The 26,134-nt window shown below is 53.2% G+C and overlaps 1 protein-coding gene and 1 long non-coding RNA gene across 3 annotated transcripts in view; one reads left to right on the top strand and one right to left on the bottom strand.

The window, feature by feature from the left end:
• RIN3 (Ras and Rab interactor 3) overlaps window positions 1-26,134 on the bottom strand; it is a 123,582-nt gene that overhangs the window by 32,621 nt on the left and 64,827 nt on the right. For both annotated transcript variants that reach the window (XM_036071562.2, XM_036071560.2), the window contains 2 exons: window positions 12,090-12,162; window positions 5,287-5,378 (listed from right to left, as the gene is read on the bottom strand). In XM_036071562.2, coding sequence (XP_035927455.1) covers window positions 5,287-5,378; window positions 12,090-12,162 — 165 coding nt within the window. The remainder of the gene's footprint in view (window positions 1-5,286; window positions 5,379-12,089; window positions 12,163-26,134) is intronic.
• LOC118522502 (uncharacterized) lies at window positions 3,061-4,341 on the top strand. Its single transcript, XR_004910656.2, has 2 exons — window positions 3,061-3,606; window positions 4,189-4,341. It is a non-coding gene; the product is annotated as an uncharacterized LOC118522502 (long non-coding RNA).

Here is a 26,134-nt window from a genome sequence, read left to right as displayed (position 1 = left end):
TGGGGCTGCTGGGACACTGACTGAAAGTGAGTGTGTGCATCCCCTCCCCCACCCCGGAGTGTGTGCCCCTCCAGGGAAGGAGAGTGGGGCCACCGTTCAGCCCTGTCCTGGGCAGAGACCCTGTGTGGGGCAGCCTGGGGCAGCTGGCCAGTTGTCTCCATAGTAACAAGGATGACAAACTTTCACGTGAACTGTTCCCAATCCACAAAGCTCTGCGTGCCTCACAGCCCCTGCTTGCGGACGTGCAGAGCCCGGCGTGGGAGGGGAGCCTCTGGGCTCTCTCACGTCCAGAGCAGACTGTTTTTCAGATTGTCCGGGCCCTGCACTTTGCTCTCTGGGGCAGCTACTGACCTCTCCATGACTGATCCACTCTCCCAGGTGCTTCACACCAAGCACACAGATGTTCTGGGCCCAAGGGGTAAGCACCTGAAGCACCATGTGCCCTGTCTACACAGGACCAGTACCAAGTTGTCTCCTTGCAAGTATTCCCAGCAAGGAGAAGCCAGTCTGACTCAAAGGTGGACTGGCAGCAGCCCCATGTGTGAGCCGAGGCCCCTGATGCTCACCTCCAAGTTCTCTTAAGAACTTCCTTAGGGTAAAGATGAAGTCATGGGGCAGATGATGAGAGGAACTGCCCACCTACGCCTGGACATTCTTATTGCTCACTTAGACCCTGGCCTTAGCCTGCCCACACCCCCGTCCAGTCTCCTCCTTGTGATGCTGCGCACAGAGTAGACCCTTGGTTGCTCTTTGTTCAGGGTCAAATCACTGCCAACCTTTTAGCCTGGCATTCGAGGCCTGTGGGATCTGGTCCTGCACATCTTTTCCAGCTTCACCTACTGAGTAGTTACCTACTCATTCCTTCCTGAACATGTCATGGGGCTGTCCCACCTTAAGGTCTTGGCTAATGCTGTTCCCTCTGCTTAGACTCCTTTTCCTACCCTCTCGACCTGGCAAACTCTTACTATCTCTCACAACCCAGGTCAAATGTTACCGTTTGGTGGAGCCTTCCTGACACATTCAGACCTCCCGTATACTCCTCTGAGTTCCCCCAGCTCTGGGGCACACCCTGACCCACGTGACTAGCCCTGGGACTGGAATTCTTGGGTTTTGTCTGACTCCCTCCCACCCCTTCCAGGCTGTGAGCTTCCATAAGGCACAACAATGCTTCATTCATCTAAGTATTTGCAGAACCTAAGGCATTCTGGCCCAGAGCAGGAGCTCAGCCCCTTGGCTCACACGAGTGCATGAGCTTCACGAGAGTGGACAGTCAGGTGGGGTTCTGAGCAGGGGCACTTAGGCAAGGGTCATTTTGATGGTAACGTGGGGATGACCTGAACCAGGGGAGGATGGCTACAGGCAAGAAGAGACGAGAAAATGGGAGGAGGAGGGCAAAAAGAGGGCCGAGGAGCTCCAGCCAGCCCCACAGCCTGCCTCAGGATAGCAAGGTGGGGCCATCATGCACAGAAAAGAAAAAGAACACGTTTTCCACCGCTTGCATGTGGCTTCTGGCAGGACCAGCACAAACAATGGGGTTCAGAGCAATGCGCCCGGGGCCTGGGTGACTAGGAACTGCTCCCCGGCCCCTAAGATAAGCCTGGTGGTTATGTTCTGGCAGGCACAGCCTCAAAGCCAATGCCACTCTGAGGGGTGGGGGAAGCTGGGACCGAGGAGCTGCATCCTAGGGTCTGGGGACCTGTCAGGGAACCACAGTGGCAGTGCGGGCCTTTATGCTAAAAAAAAAAAAAAAAAGGGAAGTAGGTAACTTTCTCTGCAGCCTGCAGTATGCCAAGGCCAGGGGAGAAGCGGAACCCAGTCATGCAATGCTAGTGGTTGGCAAAGCGGGGGGCGCCCGGGCCCACGGGCACCACGCCAAGCCTCGGCTCAGCTGCCGGAGACGCCCGGAGCAGCCGTGTCTTCCCTGCCTCTGCGCTGTCCCCGGACCGAGGTGGACGTGTCGCTGGCCCGGCAGTGTCCTGCAACTCGGCCGGGGATGCCTCTTGCCGGGTGTCCGCTCCTACAATCCTCAGAGGGCCAGGGCTGAGCCAGGTACTGGGCTGTGGGCTCGGAGGGCCAAGGTGATGAAGGTTTCACGCTTGGGGAGCCCCGGGTTAGCGGAAGGGACAGAGAGGGGATGAGTAAATGCAGCCAAGTATTCCAGATGCCATGGAAACAGCTTGAAAGTCCAATGAGTTTAGTGAACACGTATTTCTGTGGCATCCCAAGGACGGGCGGTTGGACCCTTGAGTTGTCATTCACACTTGGGTTGTCGGTGGGTGTTTAATAACTAGGAAAATTCTCATTGTAGAATGTAAAGGAAAAAGCAAATTCCATGCAAACTGCCTACAGCTGCAGAACAGGTGCTTTCTCCAAACATGTTTTAAACATATTAAGCGTATATATACCTCCAATGCATCTGAGACCCTCTGCAAATCTAACCCTTATTTACCATCGGTTTCTCTACATTCCTCTTGCACTTAGAATCAACTAACTGCATGTAATTTCATGCTGGATTGCTCCCTGTGTTAGTTTTATGGCCCCAGGATGATACCTCTATAGAGTGCCCCCTGGAACACCGGCCTCCCCAGGGCCAAACCTGGACCTTCTGAGGTCCGCTCATGAGCCATGAGCAACCCCTCTGGGTTATCACATGGTGCTGACCCTGCAAAGAAATATCTCTGTTTCAGCAACATCATCCCTGCCCGAGCACCCAGGCTTTGCAATGATTTGGATATTTATTACATTCTGCTCGTTTTGTAAAAAGTGAGTAGAATGCCAGAAAAAGTAAATTGCAGACACTACTGATAGACACGTAAGCTTCACAACTTATTCCAAGGGCAAGGTCAGCGGGTGGGGTGGGGCTGGCTTTAGAGCCATGAGGGTGGGGGCGGAGGGGAGCGGCGCCGGCAGTGGCGGGGGGGGGGGGGCGGCCGTTGCTACTCACAAAGCCCGGCTGACCTTTTGCTCTGTTTCTTGGAGATTTCCCAGTGTCCCTTCACGAAGTCCCCTTTTATCTATGCTAGTTCGAGTGGGTTTCAGTTCTTTGTCAGGAGAACGCCTCGTCTGGAACAATGAGAGATGCGCAGGGCACAATGCCTAGTGTGTCCGGGGGCCCTGGGCATATTTTCTTTGCCTTTGCATATTTCCTATCAGTGCTATAGGTGAAGGTCAGTCCAGGGACACCTGCCTGCAGTATAATCCCTCCCAGTTTTTTTTGCTTTTTGTTATGCAAGCGACTTAAGCTTTGATGGAAGAGGCATCCTTCATTATCTTGAATAAACATGTTGCTAGTCCCAAGACTAGATTAACGGCCAGGCTGCCTTCCTCCACCAAAGCTCCTCTGCTTTAGAGATCTTGGTTGGTTTAGATTAACTGACCATTTGGGCCACTTGTTGTTGTTGTTGTTTTCCTCTCTTGCGGCATATTAAATTCCCCTCCCTTGTTTTCAGTTCACCAACTGAGAGTGAGCCTGCGAAACCCTAGGTCCCCACCGTCAGCCCCAATAAAAGCAGAACCCCAGGCCCGCACGATGAGGGAGCAGAAAGCAGCTGAGGACAAAACACAAGCTGACACCCTGCAACCCCCTCTCCACCCCTGCACTCCCAGGTGGGATACGTGAGACATTCCTCAGGCCCTCCCAGCTGCCCTAAAACTAAGGGAAGGGAGAAACAAATGGTTCACGGGTCGAAATCACAGTCCTGCAGGACAGGAGGCTCCCTCAGTTTACCAATGCCTTACTGATTTACAAGGAAAATGCATTCCTATCAGTAGCCTAACTTCCAGAGACCCATAGACTCAATTTCCTGGAGCCCTAACCTCCCCCTCCCTTCCATGAGTGATGTGGGAAACTGAGGCAGAAGGGAAAGGAAACAAAATTAATTTCTTTATGACCTGCAGCCCACTGCCTGAGATAGGCAGAGCGTGACATGCCTCCTGGAAACTCCCAACTGTTTAATGTTAGTTCCTTACTAGAAGGAAAAACCACGTTAGCTTGACAATAGCCGGGCCCCCAGGATCCTGAGAGTCTACTTTAGCATATGAAAATCCTTTGGGACGCCTCCCTGTGTCCTGACCTCCCCCAACTCCCAAGTATATGATTAGTCACTCCTCATATCCCCAGTGCGGCAGCCCCTTCTGCCCAAGGATCCTGTCCCCGTGCTTTAATAAAACCACTTTTTTGCACCAAAGGTGTCTCAAGAATTCTGTCTTGGCCGACGGCTCTGGACCTCACCCACATTCCAGAACTACACGTGCGCTTTCTCCCCACGACCTTACCGTGAGGCCCCAGGGGTGCTGTGTAGTTTCCAGGTCGTGTGAGCAATAAAACTTTATTTTTTCAAAGTCTCCTGATGGTTGTTGCAAACGTAGGGCATCTTGCAAACATCATAAGAACCACGAGGGCCGGTCCAACCACAACATCGGGCATCGATGGGCTGAGACCAGCACACAACACTGCCTGAACCCCATGGCGGGGCCAAGGGCTGGGGCAAACAGACCCCTCCCGTCAGAAGTAAACCTCCCCAGACCCCTCCCCAGACCGAGCCCATGCATCTCATGTTCCCGGCTGACTTGGCTTCAAACTGGCGCCTGACCTCTGCAAAACAACAGAGAAGGTCGTGAGGTGTAGCCGAGGGGAGGCGGGGAGGCCCTGCTTGGTGTCAGAAAGCCCTCGGCGCGTATCTGGCCCACCCTGGACACGCTTCTCAGCTGTGCTCAGACGTGATTTTGTATATTGAAAATGGGGACACGAGGATGACACAAAGACAATGCCAAGCAAGTACGAAGCACCAAAAGTATCATTATGCCACTTTAGACCTCAGGGGAGAGGTCACTGGGGCTGCGTGAGTTCCTAACCCATCCCTCATCCCACATCCAGTTCACAGTCATGTTCCTGTTGCTTTTCCTTCTGACGAGGGTGGGACTGGAGCCAGGGCTGGGGTCGTGCTGGTGCCCGGCTCTGGTCAGTGGACAAAGACCTGGGGGTTCCGCTCAGCCTTTCCCAGAGCCTCGGCCCTGCGTTAGGTCAGCCTGTGCTGGCCCTGACCGGCCCCCGGTTCCTCCAGACCCCTCGAGGCTGTGTGTCAGACCTTCTGGGTGGCTGTAAAACGTGCCCCTTTGAAAACTGGGAGCATCTCCGGGCTACAGGGGCTCGGCAGCCTGGGGAGGGAGACGGTGGTCCCGCAGGAGCTGGGACTCAGCCCGAGGGGCTGCCCCTGCTGGTCAGCAGTCCTGAGGCCCCACGTTCTAAAGCCCTGCCCCCTCCCCTGAATCTTGGAGGGGACTTACCCAGGCCCAGGTTGGAGATGGTCTCGAGGTCTGTGAAGCTGCTGGCCTCAAGGATGGCCTGGGGCAGCCTTAGCGTGAAGGGCAGCAAATCTCTGTGGAGACAGCAAAGGCCGGAGGTCATGTCGGGGAGAGGGACCCGTGTGTCCATTCCCTGGCCCCCTGCAATCCTGCTGGCTGCTGGGGTCTCCAGGCAGACTGGAAACTTCTCTGGGGCTGAGGGGCTGAGCCCTGTGGCTGAGGGAGCAACCAGTCAGATCTAGTTCTGGGCCAGCACTGAGGGACCCACAGAAATGGGAGACTCTTCTCCCTGGTCCCTGGTTTTCCTGGCCTTCGGGAAGCCTAGGTAGCTACCCTAGGTAGCTTCCTCTAAAGGTGCCATTCTGGGTAGAGGGCCCTTCCTGCCTGCTCCACATTGCTGCTCCCCACTGAGCCGGGCAGGGAGCGCACAGTCAGACTTCCCGGACGAGCACACAGTCAGACTTCCCCAGGGAAGGCTACCAGTCGGCCCTTCCGGGCTGGTCAGGCCCAGACCCAGACTGCGCCCTCAGCACTCATCCCACCTCAGGCCACCACTACCTCAATCTCTAAATTTGCAGGATGGTATGATTTAGTCCCGTGTTGCCTCAGTTTACCTGGTTGGCTGTCTGGCCTGCTGGCTGGGTTTCCAGTGGCTCCTGGGTCTCTGTGTATGTTGCCATGGGCAGTAGGGTCACTCAGCTCCTCTGGTGCCCACCCCCAGCCACCAGGACCATCCCCCGCACCCCCTCCGCCACCTGCTCCGTGTGCTGGTCAAGACGCCGCTGCAGGGATGGTTGGGGACCGGCTCCGGGCCGGGACTGCTGTATCCAGCGCCTTCCCGGGGCCTGGTCCCTGCTCTGCCTCTCCCACCAGCTCCTCCCTTCTGCCCCCCACAGACCCTTTCCTTGCCCTCAGGGGCCTCCCGGCTGCCTCCCCAGACAGCATGCTCATTTTCCTATAGTGCGTGTGCCTTGCTCATTCCCACCTTGGACGGAGCTCATCCCCTCTGACGACATCTACTTAGATTCTACAGAGCCTTTGAGGCTGCACCAGGGACCTCCTCCTTCTCCATGACCCAGTTATGTTCAAGGATTTCATCTGTCCCTGCCGCATCATCCAATTCACCACTTCACCCAGGGGCCGCCTCTTCTGATCCAAGGGAAAGTACCCACAGGAGGGGGTGTTTGCTGGGCAACCAGTATGTGCCCAGGTCCTGGGCTGGGTGTTTGCAGGTCTTATGTCACATGAGATTATTACTATTTTTTTTAAAGCTTTATTTATTTTAGGGGGGAGGGGCAGAGGGAGAAGCAGACTGCTGAGCAGGGAGCCCCAACACGGGGCTCGATCCCAGGACCCTGAGATCATAATCTGAACTGAAATCCAGAGTCGGACACTCAACCGACTGCGCCACCCAAGCACCCTGATATACAGTAATCAGCTATTACTATATCACAACAACCCTATCGGTAGGCATCAATACCTTTATATTACTTAATTAATTCCGGATCAGAATCCCATGGGGGAGCTGCTAAAAATGCAGATCCCCAGAACTATGCATGTAGGTTCCCAGGGTTGGGTCTGGGGGTGGGCCAGGAATCCCTATTTTTCACCAGCTCTCAGGGGGATCCTGATGGACACAGCCTGGGATGGGAATCACAGCCCCGAAAGCAAGGGCTATCGGTAACAATAAAAATTTAGCATCTCTCCAGGTGTGTGTGTGCGCATGTGTGTGTGTGAGTGTGTGTATTCTCATATTTATATTCTCATATACATACATACATATATATTGTCATGAATATGAGAATATATATAATATATTCTCATTCTTATATTTTTCTTATGTAATGGACAATTAAGTCCATTAAAAAACATTCACAAAAACAGAAATTTCTAAAATGGAATATTGCTCCAATGGAATAAGAATGAATGTTCTAACATTTGCCCCCCCACACGCTGGTGAGTCAGCTTGTGTACCTCCCGGGGTGGGAGATGCCCCTCCCTAGAGGCCTCTGTTATAGCCAGTGTTTTTCGAACTTTTTTGACCATGACTGCCAGTAAGAAACACATTTGGCATCATGAGGCAGTGTGCACATACACACTCTCTCACACACACTCATACACATAACTAAAGCAAGAGTTTAGCAAAACAAGACTTATTCCAAGTTACATCAGACACATTCTCATATTTACCAGTTTAATTAAAATTTTCATTTAAAAGGAAAGCAGTCATGGGGCGCCTGCATGGCTCAGTCGGTTAAGCATCCCACTCTTGGTTTCGGCTCAGGTCCTGATCTCATGGGTCGTGAGATCGAGCCCCGTGTTGGGCTCCGTGCTCAGTGGGGAGTCTGCTTGGGTATTCTCTCCCTCTGCCCCTTCCCCGCTGTGTAAGCTTGCTCTCGCTCCCACCCCCCTCAAATAAATAAATAAAATCTTAAAAAAAAAAAGGAGCGCCATCATGATCCACTAGACTGACGTTATGACCCCCTCCAGGGTGTTTTCTAACACTAACCGTCAATTCTCCAATTCTCCGCACACCAACAGGGTGTCCCACAAGTTCATTCAGTTCTGGCGCTACCTACCTAGAGTGAGTGCAGACCCCACAGGCTCGGGACTCCGTCCCCCCTTCAGATGCCTGCTGCAAGTCCCAGCCCACCCCTACTTGCCCCACGGACCCCTCCTCACATTTAACTGTTTGCCAGAATGGTGCACAAAACTCAGGGAAACACTTTCCTTACATCTACCGGTTTATTATAAAGGACACGCCTCAGGAGTCAGCATGAAGAGGCACGTAGGCAAGGTAGCTTGCATGCCTCTCTGGGTGCGCCATGCCCCCCGCTTCACCCCGCACCTCAGTGTGTTCACCCAGTGGGAGGTCGGTGGGTGGGGCTGGAAGTTCCAGCCCTCTAAACACCGGGTCTCCCTGTGACCAGCCCCTCCCGAGGGCGCCTAGGGGCCCTGCCTGTGTCCATTCTGGCACTAACTCAGGTAGCTCATTATGACTAACAACCCCCCCAACACTCAGGAAATCCCAAGGGGGTTTTAGGAGCTTTGTGTCAGGAATGGGGACAAAGACCAAACCAAATATACTTTTGTATTATACTCCACTCCCTAATTGGCTTTTACCCAGGGTTGAAAAACACCACATACCAATGATACTCTCTAGTTAATGCTCGTTCTCTCTTCCCCTGAGGGCTCAGCGACCCCACCCGGAGGCTAATGGCCCCCAGTTCACAAGGCTACTAATTCCTGACCCCTGGGTGTGCTGAGGATTTGTCCTCACAATCTTTCTAAGGGGCTTAGTAGAGCGCCTGGTGCGTACTAAGTGTTCAAGAAATGATCAAGTGCGTTCATGCTTCTGTTGCTGAGGAAAGCAGCCCCAGCATCTCCCTGGCTCCTCTGTTCCCCCACTCCTCTCTGCAGTGGCTGTCCCCACCCCTCTCAGTTCCTCCAACCACTGCTGAGGCAGGGGCCTCCTCATAGTGCCGGCATGGCTGCTGTGGCCCCGGGCTTGTCTCCCCTCTCCCCTTGCCTTGATTCCACCCCCTGCTGCAACCATGCAGCTCTGCTACAGTGCACACGGACGGGGAGCAGCAGTGTGGCTAATGGTAGCTGAGGAAGGATGTCCCCACAGCTCCTGGGCATGGCATTCAAGGCCTCCTCTCTCATCCCTGCCCACGTGTCTGGTTCTCCCCGTGCTGCCATGCCCAAGCTTCCCGCCACTAAGTGCTCTTTCCTCTACCTAGAGTTCTCTTCCTGCCCTTCCTTGCCTGGCTTCCGATGGCACCTCTTCCACAAGAAGGCCCAGAGCCTCCCATACATGGAAGGGGAGGGCTGCGTGGGAACAGCACGTGCATCCTCTTGGCCCCAGGCCTGTACAGGGGGCTGGGAAGAAGCAGCCGGGGCTCTGGAGTCCAGACAAGCTTGGGTTCAAATCGACTGAGAACTTAGCTGTGCGACCCGAGCTGGAGACACCCCCAGCCTCAGTTTCCTTGTCTGTAAGAACACACGTGATGGCTATTGGAGTGCTTACTTCACGCCAGGCCCTCTGGCAAGCCCCTTGCAAGGATCTTCGTGTCCGACCCCTAGCACAACCTGGGGGCAGGGGCATCAGCCCCTGAAGTGGGTCTCCAGATGAGAACACCTGCCCCGCAAGGCCACGGTAGGGGCTAGAAAGGACTCCGTGGGCAGAGCGCAGACCAAGCCAGACTCAGCACAAACGTCAGGTCAGGGGGAGCTGATTTTCGCAGTCACCGCTGCTGCCCTATCCGGACCGTGGATGCCTCTTACCAGCTCTGCCCACCCACGGCCCGGCCTCAGCGGGGCTTGCTCCTGAGGGCCTCAGTGGCTTGTTCTGGCATGCTTGAGCCTCACTGCCTGTCCCACTGGCCCTAGGGAGAGCCTCAAATGCCTCTGCCGTGGGAGCTGGCTGGCTGGCCGGCTTGGTGGTACAAGAGCCCAGCCCCGTTGGTTTTAATGACCCCGAGGTCTCTCTTATGCTCCTGAAAGCCCCCGGGGACCCTGCTGAGGCTGGGATGTCTCCTGCAATCGCACCCTTGCTGGGCTTCTCTCCCTGCCCCATCCTGCTCCCCCTTCCTCCCCGCTGCTCTCTCTTTGGGGGCAAGTCCTCTCAACTCTTGCCCCTAAGAGAGTCCTGGCTAAGCGGCTATTACTGTGCACCACCCCCGAGCTGCTGAATCAGAGTCTCAGGGGTGGGGGGGCGCGGGCAGGAGTCTGTATTTTTAACCAGCTCCCTGGGCGACTATGGGACCCTGTCCGGTCTGGGAAGCCCCTCTAGTCCTCACACCGGACTACCATCCAGCCTGGAGCATTAGGGTGAGCACCCTGAAGCAGGACCTGTATCTTCCTGAGCTGGGGGTGGGGGGTAGGGGGTGGGGGGGAGGGCATGCCTCCAATGAGCGCTCTGGAGCCGTGTTGTTCCTTCTTGGCTACCATCCCTTTGACAGGTGAGGTAACCACAGGCAGGAGAGGCCAGGTGACAGCCAGGTAACTGTCTCCAGCTCCTAGCCTGGGGTTCTTCCTCCCACGGCACCTCACCCCTGACAGACGGCCTTGGCACTGACACTAAATACAGCATGTTGACACCCAAACATACGGGCTCTGTGCCCTGTGATCTCCTCGTGGGTTCCCTGAGCAGTCGAGGGCGGGCAAACAGGTACCTGCTTCTCTGGAACGTAGAGAAACAGCCTCCAGAGGCGGAAAGATTGGGAGGTGACAGTGTGAGCTTGGTGAGTATGGCTCCAGATCTCCCTGGACAGACCAAGTCACTACCCCCCATGGAAACGGAACTAGGACACCTTCTGGCTGGTGGGCAGCGTGCTGCTTCTTTATCCTCTCTTTCCCCAGCACCTGTCTAACGGCTATTATTCCCATTTCACAGAAGAGGAAGTTGAGCCTCAGAGAGATTAAGTAGCGAGCTCAAGTTGTGGGCTCTGCAATTATGTCATCATTCAATTTTTTTTTTTTTTTAAAGATTTATTTATTTGACAGAGAGAGACACAGCGAGAGAGGGAACACAAGCAGGGGGAGTGGGAGAGGGAGAAGCAGGCTTCCCGCTGAGCATGGAGCCCAATGCGGGGCTCGATCCCAGGACCCTGGGACCATGACCTGAGCCGAAGGCAGACGCTTAACGACTGAGCCACCGGGCACCCCGTCATCATTCATTTATTCATTTAAAGCACCTGGGTGTGCCAAGCGCTGCGCTGTGCACCCCTCCTGAGATAGGAACCTCTAAGAGCAGGAACGGGCCTGTCTGCCTGAGAGCTTCGCGTGTCGCAGGACACCACAGCCCTGGGGGCCTCGGCTGCTTTGCCTCGCAGGCCCGGAGGAACATGCTAGGTCATCCAATTATCGTGGGAGGCACACAGTGGGGCGGTCGTAGCAAAGCTCACGGACCTGGGAGCTTTACGTACTTCGAATCTCTACCCCGCCATCGGCCAGCTGCGCAACCTGAGCAAGTTCCTTCTCTTAGTCTCAGCTTCCTCATCTGTGAAATTGGAACTTTTGCAAGATTTATGAAGGTAATGGATAGCACAGCGCTGGGTACCTGCGAGCCCTCGACAGGTGTCAGCGGCTCACAGCTGCTGTTCCCAGCATCACCCTTCCAGCCCGTCCAAGCCCAGGAGGGTCCTGCTAGGTGGGAGGGCTGTTCTGGGATGAGCATGGTTTTCACTGAGCGGCAGGAAGGATGGGTCTCTCTGGAGCACGAAGACGTGGGCCTGGAGCCCTGAACCCCGAGACACCCCGTCCAGCCCTCGTCAAGGCCCTGCAGTTTAAGCCACTATGGCACCAGGGTGTATTTTTACGTTCCTGTTGACCTGAAACCAGTTCTGCGTAAACAGAGCGGCTCTGAGGGTGGTGACCAGTCACCCACCCCACCCAGCAGCGACTTAAGAATCACAGGCTCTGTCCCGCTGAGGGGTATCAGCCCTTCCTGTTGTCCCCACAGGAAGTGCCATCTGCCTGCAACAGGGCGGGTCAGGTCGGCTCGGTCCCCGGCTGTCCTGGAAGCTGGGGTGAGGGGCAGTGAGCGCGGGGGGGGGGGGGCAGGTGGTGATGAGGGAGGGGCCCTGCGTGGCCAGACCAAGATAGCTTCAGAGCCCACACCTCCCCTCATGGTTACCAGGGCAAAGCCAGGGACCGTCCCCTCTCTCTGCATCCTCTGGGCTGCACCTTTCCCTCTGGGGGCCCCTGCGCTCGCCCCCACCCAAGGGTGCAGGAACGTCTGTTGCACCCCGATGCCCTTCCATGGGGCCAGGTGTACTCACCTACTGACACAGTAGAATGCGATCAGTCTGAAGATGTCCTCAAACACAAGAACTGAGCCTTCCAGGTACAATACTGGGGAGAGATGACAAAAGCCTTGGATGAGTGTCCCTGCCAGACAGAAGGAGGCTCTCTGCGGGTGGGGGCCGTGCCTGCCATCTTCATGGTGGGTCTTGGCATCCCAAAGCCCCCTACACATGGGCTGCCAATCAGACTGAAGGGAAGTGGGAAGTGAACTTCTATGGTGTTAATCCACTGAGATCCCAGGGGATTATTATAGCAGCTGGTGTTATCTTTATTTATTTATTTATTTATTTTTTTAAATTTATTTATTTGAGAGAGAGAGAATGAGAGAGAGCAAGCACATGAGAGGGGGGAGGGTCAGAGGGAGAAGCAGACTCCCTGCCGAGCAGGGAGCCCGATGCGGGACTCGATCCAGGGACTCCAGGATCATGACCTGAGCCGAAGGCAGTCGCTTAACCAACTGAGCCACCCAGGCGCCCTGGTGTTATCTTTAATATACAGTCATCATTTGGGGCAAAATGACACAGAAGACTCCAGATTGTAAAAGCAGAATTAAACATTTAATGGATCGAGGTCATCTCGGCCTGACGAGGAGCTGTGAGGGACCAGCAGGAGGCAAGTTGCCCAGATCCGTCTTGGCCTCCAGGAGATGCGGGGATGCCGGCCCAGGGCCACTGGCTCTTCACCCAAGAACCCTTGGGCCTATTAGAACCTTACTTGATTTGGCTGCATGGGTAACCCAAGAGTGAGGGTGACCCCGATATTTTCCAGCTCTGACAACAAAGAGGGATCAACGCATTTGCCCAAGATCTCATCCCATGGTGGATATGGCTCCTTGGAGGGGTAGGGTGCTGGACTGTGCCTGAAAGGGGAACATGGTACCACACCACACCCTGCTTTGGACCCTCAGGGCAAGGGGCCCAGAGAAGCTAAGCGGTTTGGTTGAGGTCCGCTGCCCATCTTGGTTGCCACCCACCCTCATGACTCCTTTCATCCCAGGGTTCCATATGCCCAATAGGTGAGGCTCCCTGTGCTGGGGACGCCCACAGTGAATTTTCTTAGGCATCAGAGCCACTGAGAAACTGAGGGTGTCACACTTCAGTTCCAATTTCCTAAGGTTCTTCTCGCATCCGTGTGGTGGAAGGGAAGGCAGGACCTGGGTCCCAGGCGTGGCTCCAACCATGAGCTCAGTTCCTCCACCTGCAGAAGGAAGGAGCCTTTCCCACCCTAAACACGCCTGTATCTAGTTGACAGCAGGCTGTTCTTTTTTCAGAGCCCAGGACAGTATTTCACTGCATCGGTGATCTGCGAGATGGGCATACATGAACCAACATGTTTTGTTCCAATCACTTTATTTTTATATTTGCCTTCTTTCAACATACTACACTGTGCTCAACAGTTAACATGATTTTTAAAAAGAAGTTCACATTCATCATCTATTTATGGCAAAGATATAATGGTTTCCCATTAGGGTAGATATAAACACTTTAAAAGGGAGTTTAGTCGATTACAGGACCAGTGGTACTTGGAAAAGTCAGAAACATCAGTTCAAGGAATTAGCACCCTCTGCGAATGAATAGCGGTGGGGCGGCCCACAGCGCCACCTAGTGCTGGCATTTGGTGCCTCACTGACTCTTTCAAGAAGTGACTGGGCCAAGGGAGCCTGGGGCCAAAAAGTGCTAGCCAAGCCTAGCACACTGGGAGGGCGCGCTCAATAGTTAGCCGCTTTCGGGGCACCTGGGTGGCTCAGTCGTTAAGCATCTGCCTTTGGCTCAGGTCATGATCCCAGTGTCCTGGGATCGAGCCCCACATCAGGCTCCCTGCTTAGCAGGGAGCCTGCTTCTCCCTCTCCAGCTCCCCCTCTGCTTGTGTTCCCTCTCTCAGTCTGTCTCTGTCAAATAAATAAATAAATAATCTTTAAGAAAAAAAAAAGCCGCTTTCGCTTGCCATGGGGACTTTTCTGACCTTTGCAGAGCACACCTGAAACCTTTAAGATAAAGTCAGCCACTCCCCCTTCTGTGCCCCAGGCGCTTTATGGAAAGCCATACCTCCTTTAAACTCAGTTCACCAACTGTCCCCTCGCTGGTCTGCAAATGGGGGGCAGGCACCAGAGCTCATTCCTTTTTGTGGCCTAGGGCCCAGGCTCTAGACATAGTGGCCCAGTCACCTTTTTACTGTTAAACTTGCGGATCTGTAAAGTCATGAGCAATGATGAAAGCTCTTGTTTGTTTCTTTAGAACTTGACCTCTTCTGCCCCAGCCCTGGGCGCCTGCCACATCCCTCCACGCTATACATACACTGATGATGTGACCTCATTTGGAAACAGGGTCTTTGCAGAGGTCATCGAGTGAACGTGCAGTCAGACTGGATTGGGGTGAACCCTACATCCCATGAATGGTGTCCTTATAAAAACACGTAAAGACGTGGGGCACAAACACACAGAGAGGAGAAGCCACGGAAAGACGCAGGCAGAGACGAGCGAGGTTGTCCCCGGCAGCTGGGAGAGAGGCGTGGAACGGATTCGCCCTGATCTGCAGAAAGAACGAACCCCATCCACACCTCGATTTCAGATTTCTGGCCTCCACAAGGGCCAGAGAATCGATGTGTGTTGTTTTTGGCCCCCCAGCCTGTGCTACTTTGTCACAGCGGCCCTAGGAAACTCACGTGCCCGCTCATAAGCAATACTCATCCGCCGGAGCTGCTAGAATGGTGCACAGCACGCTCAGCCAGCGAGGATACAGGATTACCAAACCCTAACTTTAAACAAGTAAGCCACGGGGCGCCTGGGTGGCTCAGTTGGTTAAGCGTCTGCCTTCGGCTCAGGTCATGATCCCAGGGGCGTGGGATCGAGCCCCGCATCGGGCTCCCTGCTCAGCGGGAAGCCTGCTTCTCCCTCTGCCTGCCACTCCCCCTGCTTGTGTTCCCTCTTTCTCTGACAAATAAATAAATTCTTAAAAAACAAACAAACAAACAAGTAAGCCAGTCATGGCGTAAGGTAGGCATGTGGCTTTGGCTTGGCATTATTATGGCTCCTCAACAGAAAATTTGTCCCTTGGAGGGGGGGCATTTTCCTCACTTTGTCCCCGTCAACGCAGTCCATATTCCACCCTCCAGGTGTTTGCTCGTGTTCTTTCCCCATGGACGAGGACCCCCTCTTTGCCCTTCACTGCCTTTAGGATCCACCTTCCGCCCCAGAGCCTTTCCCGAGTATTCCGACCTCTCCCCTGGGAAAGCTGCCCACAGGAGGTGCTCAAGAGAGCACACATTTTCCCAGCAGGGCAACGCCGTCTGGGTGCTCACCTTGTGATCTGAGGCTGTGAGACTGTGGGCCCACTGGGAGCAGGAACGGGTCTCACTTTCCCTGTCACCAGCACCGCACCCAACCCTGTGCCAGGCACACATGAGGACCCCAAAAAGGACAGCTGACCCGGCCCTCTGGGGCTGGGATCAAGAGTGGACCACATTTACGGAGACAAGAGTAGGTTAGTGGTGCTTAGCACTGGGGCTTTGGGGGGAGACAGGGAGATGATGTTAAAGGTATGGGTTTCTGCTTTTTTATTGTGTTAAACTATAAAAAACATATAATTTAGCTTTTTAACCATCTTAAGGGTACAATTCAGTAGCATTAAGTACACTCGCATTGTGCAGGATGGGGCTTCTTTTTTGAGGTGATGAAATGTTCTCGGACCTGCTATGGTGAGGGCTGGGCCACTGTGAACGCACCAAAAGCCACTGGTGGGTTTTTGCATCCTAAGTGGGTGAATTGTAGGATACTGAATATATTATATAAATACCTCTCAATAAAGCCATTATTTAAAAAAAAGAGAAACCCATACACCAAGAGTGGACTGAATTTCACTGCCTATAGTATGTTTATCTGGGATTTTTATAACGAGCATATATGACTTCAGAAAGCAGAGAAACTATAAAGCGTCTCTACATTTTTCGCTAATCTTCCAAAAGTCTCTGTCAATTTTTCTCTAAAGCTGATGGGTTGCCAGCGTCCTCTCAGCTGAGACCGCTTTAGAGACCACTCACAGCCCTGCCGGGCACAGCCGACAAGCCCCTGTGCCACCCACCGCCGAGGGGACCACGCTGCCCCTTCCCCTGCGAAGCCAGCTTCAGAAAGAGCCTCAGGAATGCCTGGCGGGTGCTGTGCCCTTGGCAGCAGCTGGTGGCCGGGAGCCCAGCCAGGGGGCCCCTCTCAACAGAGATGCTGGTTCCAGCCGGTCACCTTGGACAAGCGCCAGCAGCGAGCCCTCCACTGTGTACGGTCTCCGGGGTCCTCAGCCGCAGCCTCAGTGGGCACATGCCAGACCCGTCTAATGCGTTTCTCCCTCAAAGGGTAAGACAGGAGAAGGGGTCCCCATCAGTCACACCTGGCACATCTGGAGGTGACAACAGGTGACAACGACCGGACACCACTTCCGCCTAGAGAAAAGGAAATCTTTTACCTAACCACTCACCATCAAGATGGGACAGGATAGAGATGCAGGGTCCACGCACGCCAGCCCGGCTTCTAGCATTTACAACCTCAACATCAAAGTGAAATAGTCACGAAGACCAGAAAACTAGCAGAAGATTTTTTTTTTTTTTTAAAGAAATTCCATTCATTTGAGATTGGCTTTTTCCTAGCATAATTTCCTCCAGGGTCCTCCAAATTGCTGAGTGAATCAACAGCCTGATCCTTTTTACGGCTGAGTACTATTCTTTGGGTCGGGCGGACCAGTTTGCTTGGCCATTCACCCACTAAAGGGCTTCTTGGCAGTTTCCAGTTTTTACTTTTTTTTTAAGATTTTATTTATTTAGGGGCGCCTGGGTGGCTCAGTCATTAAGCGTCTGCCTTCGGCTCAGGTCATGATCCCAGGGTCCTCGGATCGAGCCCCGCATCGGGCTCCCTGCTCAGCAGGGAGCCTGCTTCTCCCTCTCCCACTCCCCCTGCTTGTGTTCCCTCTCTCGCTGTCTCTCTCTGTCAAATAAATAAATAAAATCTTTAAAAAAAAAAAAAAAGAAAAAAGACTTTATTTATTTATTTGACAGGGAGAGAGAGTGCATGAGCATCAGTTGGGGGGAGGGGCAAAAGGAGAGGGAGAAGCAGACTCCCCGCTGAGCACGGAGCCCCGACTCAATTCCAGGACCCCCAGATCATGACCTGAGCCGAAGACAAATGCATAGAGCCACCCTGGCGCCCCTCCAGTTTTTAGTTATTATGCACAAAACTGCTGTGGACATGTGTGTACAAGTTTCTATGTGAAAGTGCATTTTCCTTTCCCTAGGGTTCCCAAGAGAACAATTGCTGGGAATATGGTTAAGTCCATCATCACGTTTCAAAGGAACTGCCAAACTATTTTCCTGAGTGTCTGTACCATTTTACATTCCCGCCAGCAATGTGGGAGTGACCCAGTTTCTCCCCATGCTTGCCAGCTTGGTGTTTTCACTGTTTTTCATTTTAGCCGTTCCGATTGGTGTAGAATGAGATCTCACTGCCGTTTCAATTTGAATTTCAGAAGGACACGAAACATCCTTTGGTGTGATTATTTGCTATCTCTATATCCTCTTTGGTGAAACGTCTATTCACGTCTTTGGCCCATTTTCTAATTGGACAGGTTTTTTTTTAAACGTTGAGGTTTTTTTTTTTTAACTGCTTTATTAAGAGATCATTCACATACCATACAATTTGCCAATTGGAAGCGCACAATCCAACAGTGTTAGGGCATTTAAAGAGTTGTGCAACCATCACCACAATCAATTTTAGAACATTTTCATCATCCCAGAAAAGAGACCCTGGACCCACCAGTGGTCACTCTCCACTCCTCCCTTCCCCGTGGCTCCTGGCAAGTGCTAACCTAGGTATCTGTCTTTATGGATTTGCCTCTTCTAGACATTTCATGTAAGTGGAATTATACAGCGTGTGGTCCCTTGCGTCTGGCTTTTTTCACCTAGCACAACGTTTTCGAGGCTTGTCCATGTGGTAGGATGGGTCAATGCTTCATTCCTCTTTACGGCTGGATAATCTATTGTTTGGATGGACCACATTTTGTTTATCCATTCATCACGGATGGGTGTTTGGGCTGTCTCCACTTTGTGGCTACCACGAGTAATGCTGCCATGAACATGTATGTACAAGTTTTTGTGCAGACATACATTTTCATTTCTGTTGAGTCCAGACTTAGAAGTGGAGTTCAGGGTCATGCAGTAACTACGTATGTTTAAGAAACTGCCAACTATTTTTCCAAGTGACTGCACCATTTTACATTCCACTAGCAACATACGAGACTTCCAATTTCTCCACCCCTTTGCCAGTCCTTTTTGATTACAGCCATCCTAGTGAGGATGAAGTGGTATCTCATTGTGGTTTTGATTTGCATTTCCCTGATGATTGGTGATGCTAGTCTCTCTCCTTGTGCTTACTAGCCTTTTGTGGAACTTCTTTGGAGAAGTACCTCTTTACGTTCTTGGCCCATTTTTAAATCAGGTTGTTTGCTCTTTTGTTTCGAAGGGCTCGATCAGAGTCCCTCTTTAGCTAGGACATTTTCATTAGGTATTCATTTATTGACAAATATTTATTGTGCTCATCATCTTGATAAAAAGGGTAGACGGATATAGAAATTGAGAGGAAGCCTCACAGGTAGAAGGATGACAGGGAATTTGCCAATGGTCTGGCCACAGGACCTATCTAGGACATCCTGCTGAAGGATAGAGATTCAAACAACCAGCTCATTCTCTTTTGATGATTGAAAGTTTGGTTGGGTGGGGATGGGAGAGGTGTAGTTGATTTTGCCTAAGAGAAAACCTTGCATGTGGCAAGGCCTCAATATGCGTGTTTATGGAATGAGCATTGGATGGATGAGAACTTCCCCAGGAGGAAAGTGTCCCCAGAGGAAGACAGGAAGGACCCTGGGTTGGCAGGAGAGGCAGAGTCACAGACCTCTCCCAGGGCTCACCCTTGGAGAGAAAAGGCCATCACTCCCGGCCGGGGGGAAAGCCAGGAAGTGGCCCTCCTCCCAAGCCTTATGTGACACTGCTAAGCCAACCTTCCCTGAAACCTATCACCTAGAAGGGGCTGGAAGACTGATCCTAATGGATTCTCATCCTGCTTCCTAAAAGGCACACTAGATCGTCAAACTGGGTCCCCAACAGGAAAGGCCAGGGGTGCAGACCCTGAGAATAAAAAGCCACTGTGCCAAGAGGCTGGGGAGTGGTTCACAGCTGGGCAGCAGGAGGGTGAGTCAGCTGCAGGCCCGGCAGGTGAGGCCGGGGCCACCTGTTCAGGGGCCTCCCACCCCTCTCGGCTCCTTCCCCTCTTGGGAGGTCACAGTAGCCTTCTGGTGGCCTGGCCCCAGTCCAGTTGCCATGGGAACCCCCACCTGCCCCGGTTGCAGCTGAGGCGGGAAGAGGACTGTTTTCTGTCCAAAGGCCCAATTTGCTGCAGTGGATGAAAATGATCTCCCCTGTTCCCGGGGCTGAAAGTTGGGGGAAATAGCAATTTCACAGTCTGGGGGACCCCGTGGTTCCAGGCCCAGCTCTGGCAACCCCTTGCTTCGAGACGATGCTGCAATGCAGCTGCCTCCCCTGTGAAATGGGAGAAGAGCCTGCTCCCTGCCTGAAGGAAGGATGCTGCTAGACTAGGGCTTCAGGAATGGCTGGATCCAGCAGAAGGAGAAGCTGCCAGGAGATAGAACAAACAATCTCCCGCTGGGCAGCAGATCTCCTGTGCTCTCTGGGCAGCCTTGCTGCCCGACCATACAAGGACTGGAGCATGGGGTGGTGCAAACTCTCCGTCCTGCTCCAGGCAAAGCCCAAACGTGGACAGTACCGGCCAGGCATGGGCTCCTGGTTCCAGCGGCCACATGCCCAGAGTCCAAAGCCCTCACTCTCAGAGACCTGCTTTCTCTAACTGTCAAGTGAGCATGAGATACCTGAGGCCCTCCTTGGCCCTCTGGCTTCTCGTGCAGAGGTTGGTGCCCCATAGCCCCTGCACCACAGATAATACAGAGTCTGAAGGTCTGTGGAGGGAGGGCGGGGACCTGGGAGAGGACGACAATTTGAAAATGTGCTGGAGACAGATCCCTTTCTCTTTCCTTGCCTGGCCGGGGTGGTCTAGGGTGGACACCTTGGCTTCTGGCTCACTGGCTGGCCTGGAGCCCCTTCACTGTCTATTTACCAGCCTGCTTGAGCCTCCCTCTGTAAAACCCCCAGCCCCCCTAGCCCCGAAGTTTCTCAGTGTAAGATCATCCTCCCTTAGCTGCCCCCACCACATCTCCTCCATCAACCACAGGCCCACAGGGGGAGCGTATGAGCTGCAGGGAGGCTGACAGGGAAAGGAGCAGGAGGACCTGCCAGCCATGGTCAGGGGTCCAAGCAGAGGGCTGCTTCCAAATGCTCCTAATGCCCCACTATAGGATCTCGCAAGGGAGCAGAGAGGTGTCTCCTCTTTTAGGTAGCTGCAGCCCTGCACTAAACTGCACAACTTGACAAGCAGAACACCAGCTAGACTTCAACTCCCATTCAATTCACCAATGAAGCACTTTTGGGCAGTGCACAAGCTATGCAACGGTCCATGGCAGCCCTGGTTATGAGTCATGGCCATCTTTGCTGGTTGCGGTTGGCATAAGGAGCAATTTCCTCTTAAGAATTTTAAGATGAAAAAAGTACAGCAATGTCCTTTTACTGAGTTCTATACCACACCCCAAATTTGCTTAGAGACCTGACCATACCCAAATGTTCCTCCTAGTGGATGGGGAACCACTGAAAGCCAGAATGGAAGGGCCCTTAGAGATGACACTGGTCCAAACTTCCTCATTGCTTCAATGGGGAAACTGAGGTCCAGAGAAGGTACGTCATCATGCTGTGAGAGAGGATTAATTTGGGTGCTTTCCAGAGTTTAACTGTGGTGCTCTCTGGAATCTAGGTTCTGATTCTGATTGCTGTCATTCTGCCCCTTTCTCCCAAATTCCCAGCACAGGCTTTGAGCCTCCTGATTAATAATGGAAGGGTATTGTTTTCAAGGTTTCAATAATAATAATAATAGTAATAGTAATAATAATATTATCTACCATTTATTAGGTGCCGACTGCGTGCCAGCCTTGGACAAACTCCATTATCCTCCTTTTATAGGCAAGGAAACTGAGGCTCAGAGAGGTTAAACAAGTGGCCCACAGGCCACAGTCACGACGAGGTGCCAGCAGCCTGGGAACCTGGTATATGAGGCACTTTTTGTTCCAGAGAGGTGGCATGGGATGGACGGAGGGCATCCCAGTACTTCCTACTGGAATGCACTCAATGTGTCCCTGCTTTAAGTGAATAAGTCAGCTAGCAGAGACACCTTCCCATGGGCCACAGCTCCCCACCCCCGCGTCACCAGGCAGGCCCCATGTCACCAGGAGCAACTACGGCCTCCCTCCCGGTGGCCCCGGCGTTGGGTTCACACTCCGCCAGAGAGCATCATTCCACCACATCCCGCTGTGTTCCCAGGCCCGACTCCAGCCCAGAATGAAGCTCCCGGGAGGGCGGGAGTCAGGTGTCCCTTCTTCTCGCCGCCCCAGAGCCAGGTCCTTGCCGGGATGACAGGACACAATTAGCAGGCTTTGTGAAGAGCACTCCCTCTGAGCCCCAGCCGCATCCGCTGTAACGACGCTGTCCAAGCTGGGATGAAAGATTCCTTTTCTTGGAGGGTGCTCTTCCAAATTTAGCAACTGTGCGGATGACGCTTTAAGTCTGGGGAAAGGAATACCGACCAACTGTCACAACGCAGATGGGACTTTGCCTGGAAACTATGTGTAGGTTCAGATGCCAAAACAGAAGGGGAGACATTAGACAGATGAGTGAACTGCCAAGTGTCAGGGGAGACTACAGAGTAAGCAGACAGGGAGATGTTTGGGGAGAAGGGGCAGGGAGGGGAGGGTGGAGGAGAGTGGAGCAGAGGCACGGCTGTCCGCCATCAGGGGCTCTAATTACGCCCCCGGAGAATGAGCTGCAAGTCTGGAAAAGCCATGGCCTGTTCCTCTGCTCACACTCAGGGACAAGGAGGTGTCTTTGACGGTCCCCATCAAGAAGAAAGGCTTGGAAGAAAAGGAGGTGGCCCACGGCACCACCCTGCTGGCGAGAACAGTCCCGAGTTCAGGAGAAGGACCCATCAAGAAACAAGCCAGCTCAGAAAACAACCGGCTTCGACTTCAGGATCTTACCCCCGAGTCTGCAAACTTTCATCTGAGCTCCAGAAGAAAAGTGACCACCACTTATGGAAGCGGGGAGGCCCAGAGAGGTTCGGTGGCTTGCCAGAGGTCCCAGAGCGAGGAAACGATACCAGGACGTGACTCTGCAGTCCGCGCTCTCACACAGCACACACCCGTTGGTTCTCCAGACCAATGCACACGACATGTGCAATTTTAAAGTTTCCCACAGTCACGTTAGAAATGGTAAACAGAATCAGATCACATGAATCCTAATACTATATTCTATTTAACCCCAAATATCTAAAATATTATCAGTTCGACAAACCATAAATATAAAAAATTACTGGTGGGCTATTTTACTTTTTTTTCATACTACTCAAAATCTTGTGTGAATTTTATTTTTCTTCTTCTTATTTTCTATTTTTGAGAGAGAGAGAGAGAGTACAAGCAGGGCGAGCAGAGAGGGAGAAGCAGGCTCCCCGCTGAGCAAGGATCCTGGGATCATGACCTGAGCCGAAGGCAGACGCTTCACCGACTGGGCCACCCAGGAGTCCCCAAAATCTTGCGTGAATTTTAACTGACAGCCCATCTCAATTCAAACTGGCCACCTCTCACGTGTTCCACAGCCACGTGTGGCTCATGGCCCCCCCATGGGACGGCAGAGCCTGAAGCAGTGTTCTCAAGCGGGAGCAAATTTGTCCCCCAGGGCACGTTTGGCAATGTGTGGAGGTACCTCAGGTTGTCACATCCTGGGGGTGGGGAGGTGGTACTTCTGACATCTAGCGGGGGAGGCCAGGGATGCTGCTCAACCCCCCACAGAGCATGGGACAGCGCCCCCAGCAAAGAATGATCGGCTCCAAATGTCAAGTGTGCCGAAATTCAGAAATCCGGCTGCAGAGGGAGAGGCAGTCCGTGCTCCCGGAACGACTGGCAGGAGCCCAGGGGCACTGTGGATGCCCGCACCTAGCGTGCTGCCGGGGGCCCGACATCGTGCTCGCAGTGCAATGGAATGGAAGACAGGAGTGCCCCCCGGGACTCTGAATCACAGGAATCACCCCCCTATCCTCTTCACCAGCACTGCCACAAACTGAATCATGGACTCAAGAACTAGGGACCAGTCTCAGGGCAACTGACATTTCACTCGCTTTCAGATGCTTCGAGTGAACACCGGCTTGCAAATACCCAGCCCAGGGCTCAGGATGTCACTTACTTCTCTGCTGTCCCTGGGGGAAGTGTCCCGGGCAGCCTCAGCCCTTGCCAGGGGGAGGCCTACAGTTCTGGGGAGCAAATTCAGTGGGGGTGATAGGGCACTGGATTGTGGCTGTAGGTCAAACTACATCCCCAAATCAGCCCATCAGTGGGCAAGTGGGTGTTCTTACCTTTTCTCTAGCTCCTCGCTGGTTCTGAATGTGGGAGTGGAAGAAAGGGGTGTTTTTATAGACCTCGCAGCCCTCCAGAGACATAGGGCTGGGTGCCCTCCTGAATCACCATAAATGCCCCTGCTCAGGACAGGGGACACACTGTTGCGGCACAGAGAAGAGTCTCTGCTGACACAGGGAAGTTCCTATGACCTCCCAGGGATCAGGGTTCCAAATTCTCAGGCAGTTCCTCTAGCCTTACGCTCCTCCAGCCCGACATCTCATTCAGATTCTCCCTTAGCTCCCAGACGGCAATTCCACAGCCCAGTAAGAACAGAGATGGAAACGGGCACCTTGACCAAAACAGAGGGAGCCTGCAGAGTTACCATCTCATGCTCCAGAGACTCTCAAAGCTCTGCCTTGGGCTCTGCCCTCCCTCCTGAGCCCTGGACCCATGGGTTTATTCCATTTTCATTCAGCAAATATTTGCTGAGCAGCGACTATGCGCCAGGCACTGTTCCAGGCACTGGGGTGATGGCGATGGGCTTCTTTCTCCCAGGCACGGTGGCTCCCTGTGTCCCTTGCTGTCACCCCCACCAACCACTCTTTCCCTGGACCTTGGGTGACGCTGCCACAGGTCCCTAACACCGGGTGCCTACCGGCCCCTTTTCCTTCTCAGCCATTTCTGCCAACCTGTGATGTCAGTCCTCCTCCTAAGTATCTCTATGTCTCCTCCTTCTACACCTGCTGTAGGAGCTGGGTGCAGGCCCCACCGTGCTGCCCCTGGATCAAGCCAAGTCCCCTCTGGTCTTCATCCTGGGGGGCCTCCCCTGCACTCCAGCCTCCACACTGCCCGCCAGCAGTGAGGAGCATCTGTCTGTCTGTCTGTCTATCTATCTATCTATCTAAAGATTTTATTTTTAAGTAATCTCTATACCCACTGTGGGGCTTGAACCCACAACCCCAAGATCAAGAGTCACATGCTCTACCAACTGAGCCAGTCAGGTGCCCCAAGGGGCTTCTGTTTAAAAGGCCCATGAGAGCATGTCCCCCCCATTCTTAATGTCCTTCTGTCAGGGGTTCTTCCCCATGGCCTTCTAAATAAAGGCCAAACATCAAGACCTGGGTGCACACTGCCCTGGGATTGGCTCTGGTCAATGGTCCGCATCCTGTGACTCCATGTCCTTGCTCGTACTTCTCGCCGCCTCCCGTGATCTTCCTTTCTCACCCAACAGGACTCACTCACATGTCCTCACTCCTCGGAGGCATCCCCCTGGGGTTTCACTCACCCTCCAGTGTTGGGGATCTTTCCTAATTGCAGTAAAATCCTAACACCTTCTTAATATCATCGTCTGTGTATCCCTATGGCCCCGTGTCCTTAAATCGAGTAGATGAATAAGTGCATGCCTTCTATAATTCTCTAATTATGTAGTGTGCATGATCTTTGCACCCCAGAGTAGGTAGAAGTTTCCTTGAGAGCAGAACCATGTTTTCAACTCAAGAGCAGTACAGCCTAGTGTGAAGAACACGTGCTAGGGAGCCAGGCTACTGGGTTTAAACCCTGGACCCACCACTTACTAATGCAGGACCTCAAGCTAGCCACTTAGCCTCTCTGTGCCTCAGTTTCTTCATCTGTAAAATGAAGATCATACCTGTCCTGGTATCTATGGCTGTATAACAAACTGCTTGCAAAATTTGCTGGCTTAAAACAACCATCTTTGTGTAGCTCATGGTTTTATGGGTCAGGAATTTGGGCAGAAATCTGCTGGGAGATTCTTCTGCTCCTCATGGCACTGACTAGGTCACTGGCACACAGCTGGGGACTGTCCTGGCCCAGAGGATCCAGAAGCCTTCACTCCTGCCCGTGCCTTGGCATGAGCAGCTGAAAGGCTAAGCTCAGCTGGGCCCTCTTGGGCCTTGCTCCTTCTCCATATGGTCTCCAGGTGGTCTCTCCAGGATGGTGGTCTCGGGGTCATCAGATTTCTTACATGGCAATCCAGGGTTCCCAGAGCCCAACAGAAGCTGCCAGTTCTCTTAAAAGCTACATATGGAACTGGCAGAGTGTCCCTACTGCTTTACTCTGTTGGCCGAAGCCATCCTGGGCCAGCCCAGATTCAAGGGGAGCAGCTGTAGCCCTTGATGGGAAGAGGGTCAAAGAAAGTACCGCCATCTTGAATCTGCCGCAGGATAGTGTTTCTATCCTAGGGTTGATCTGCACATTAAATGAGTTAATTCATATAAAGAGCTCCACAAATGATTTCTATCGGTGTCTTACATCCTTAGTCTCTTCCTCAGTAAATATTTTGTGTCCTCACTCAGTAGAGGAAGAGGCACATGGAGAACATTCTAGGTTGGGCGGCAGAGAGGGAGCTTCTTGTACCAGCCACTGAACCACATTCTGCACACCAGGGGTCCCCTGGAGTCCTAAGACTGCACAGTGAAAATAGAGTTATGAGGGAGCATGAGAGAGCAGAACCAACACCGACCCAG

The sequence above is a fragment of the Halichoerus grypus genome, chromosome 8 (assembly GCF_964656455.1).
Source record: "Halichoerus grypus chromosome 8, mHalGry1.hap1.1, whole genome shotgun sequence".
Lineage (NCBI taxonomy): Eukaryota > Metazoa > Chordata > Mammalia > Carnivora > Phocidae > Halichoerus > Halichoerus grypus.
The sequence above is the reverse complement of the archived record's forward strand: the minus strand, read 5'-3'. Positions and strand labels throughout refer to the sequence as shown.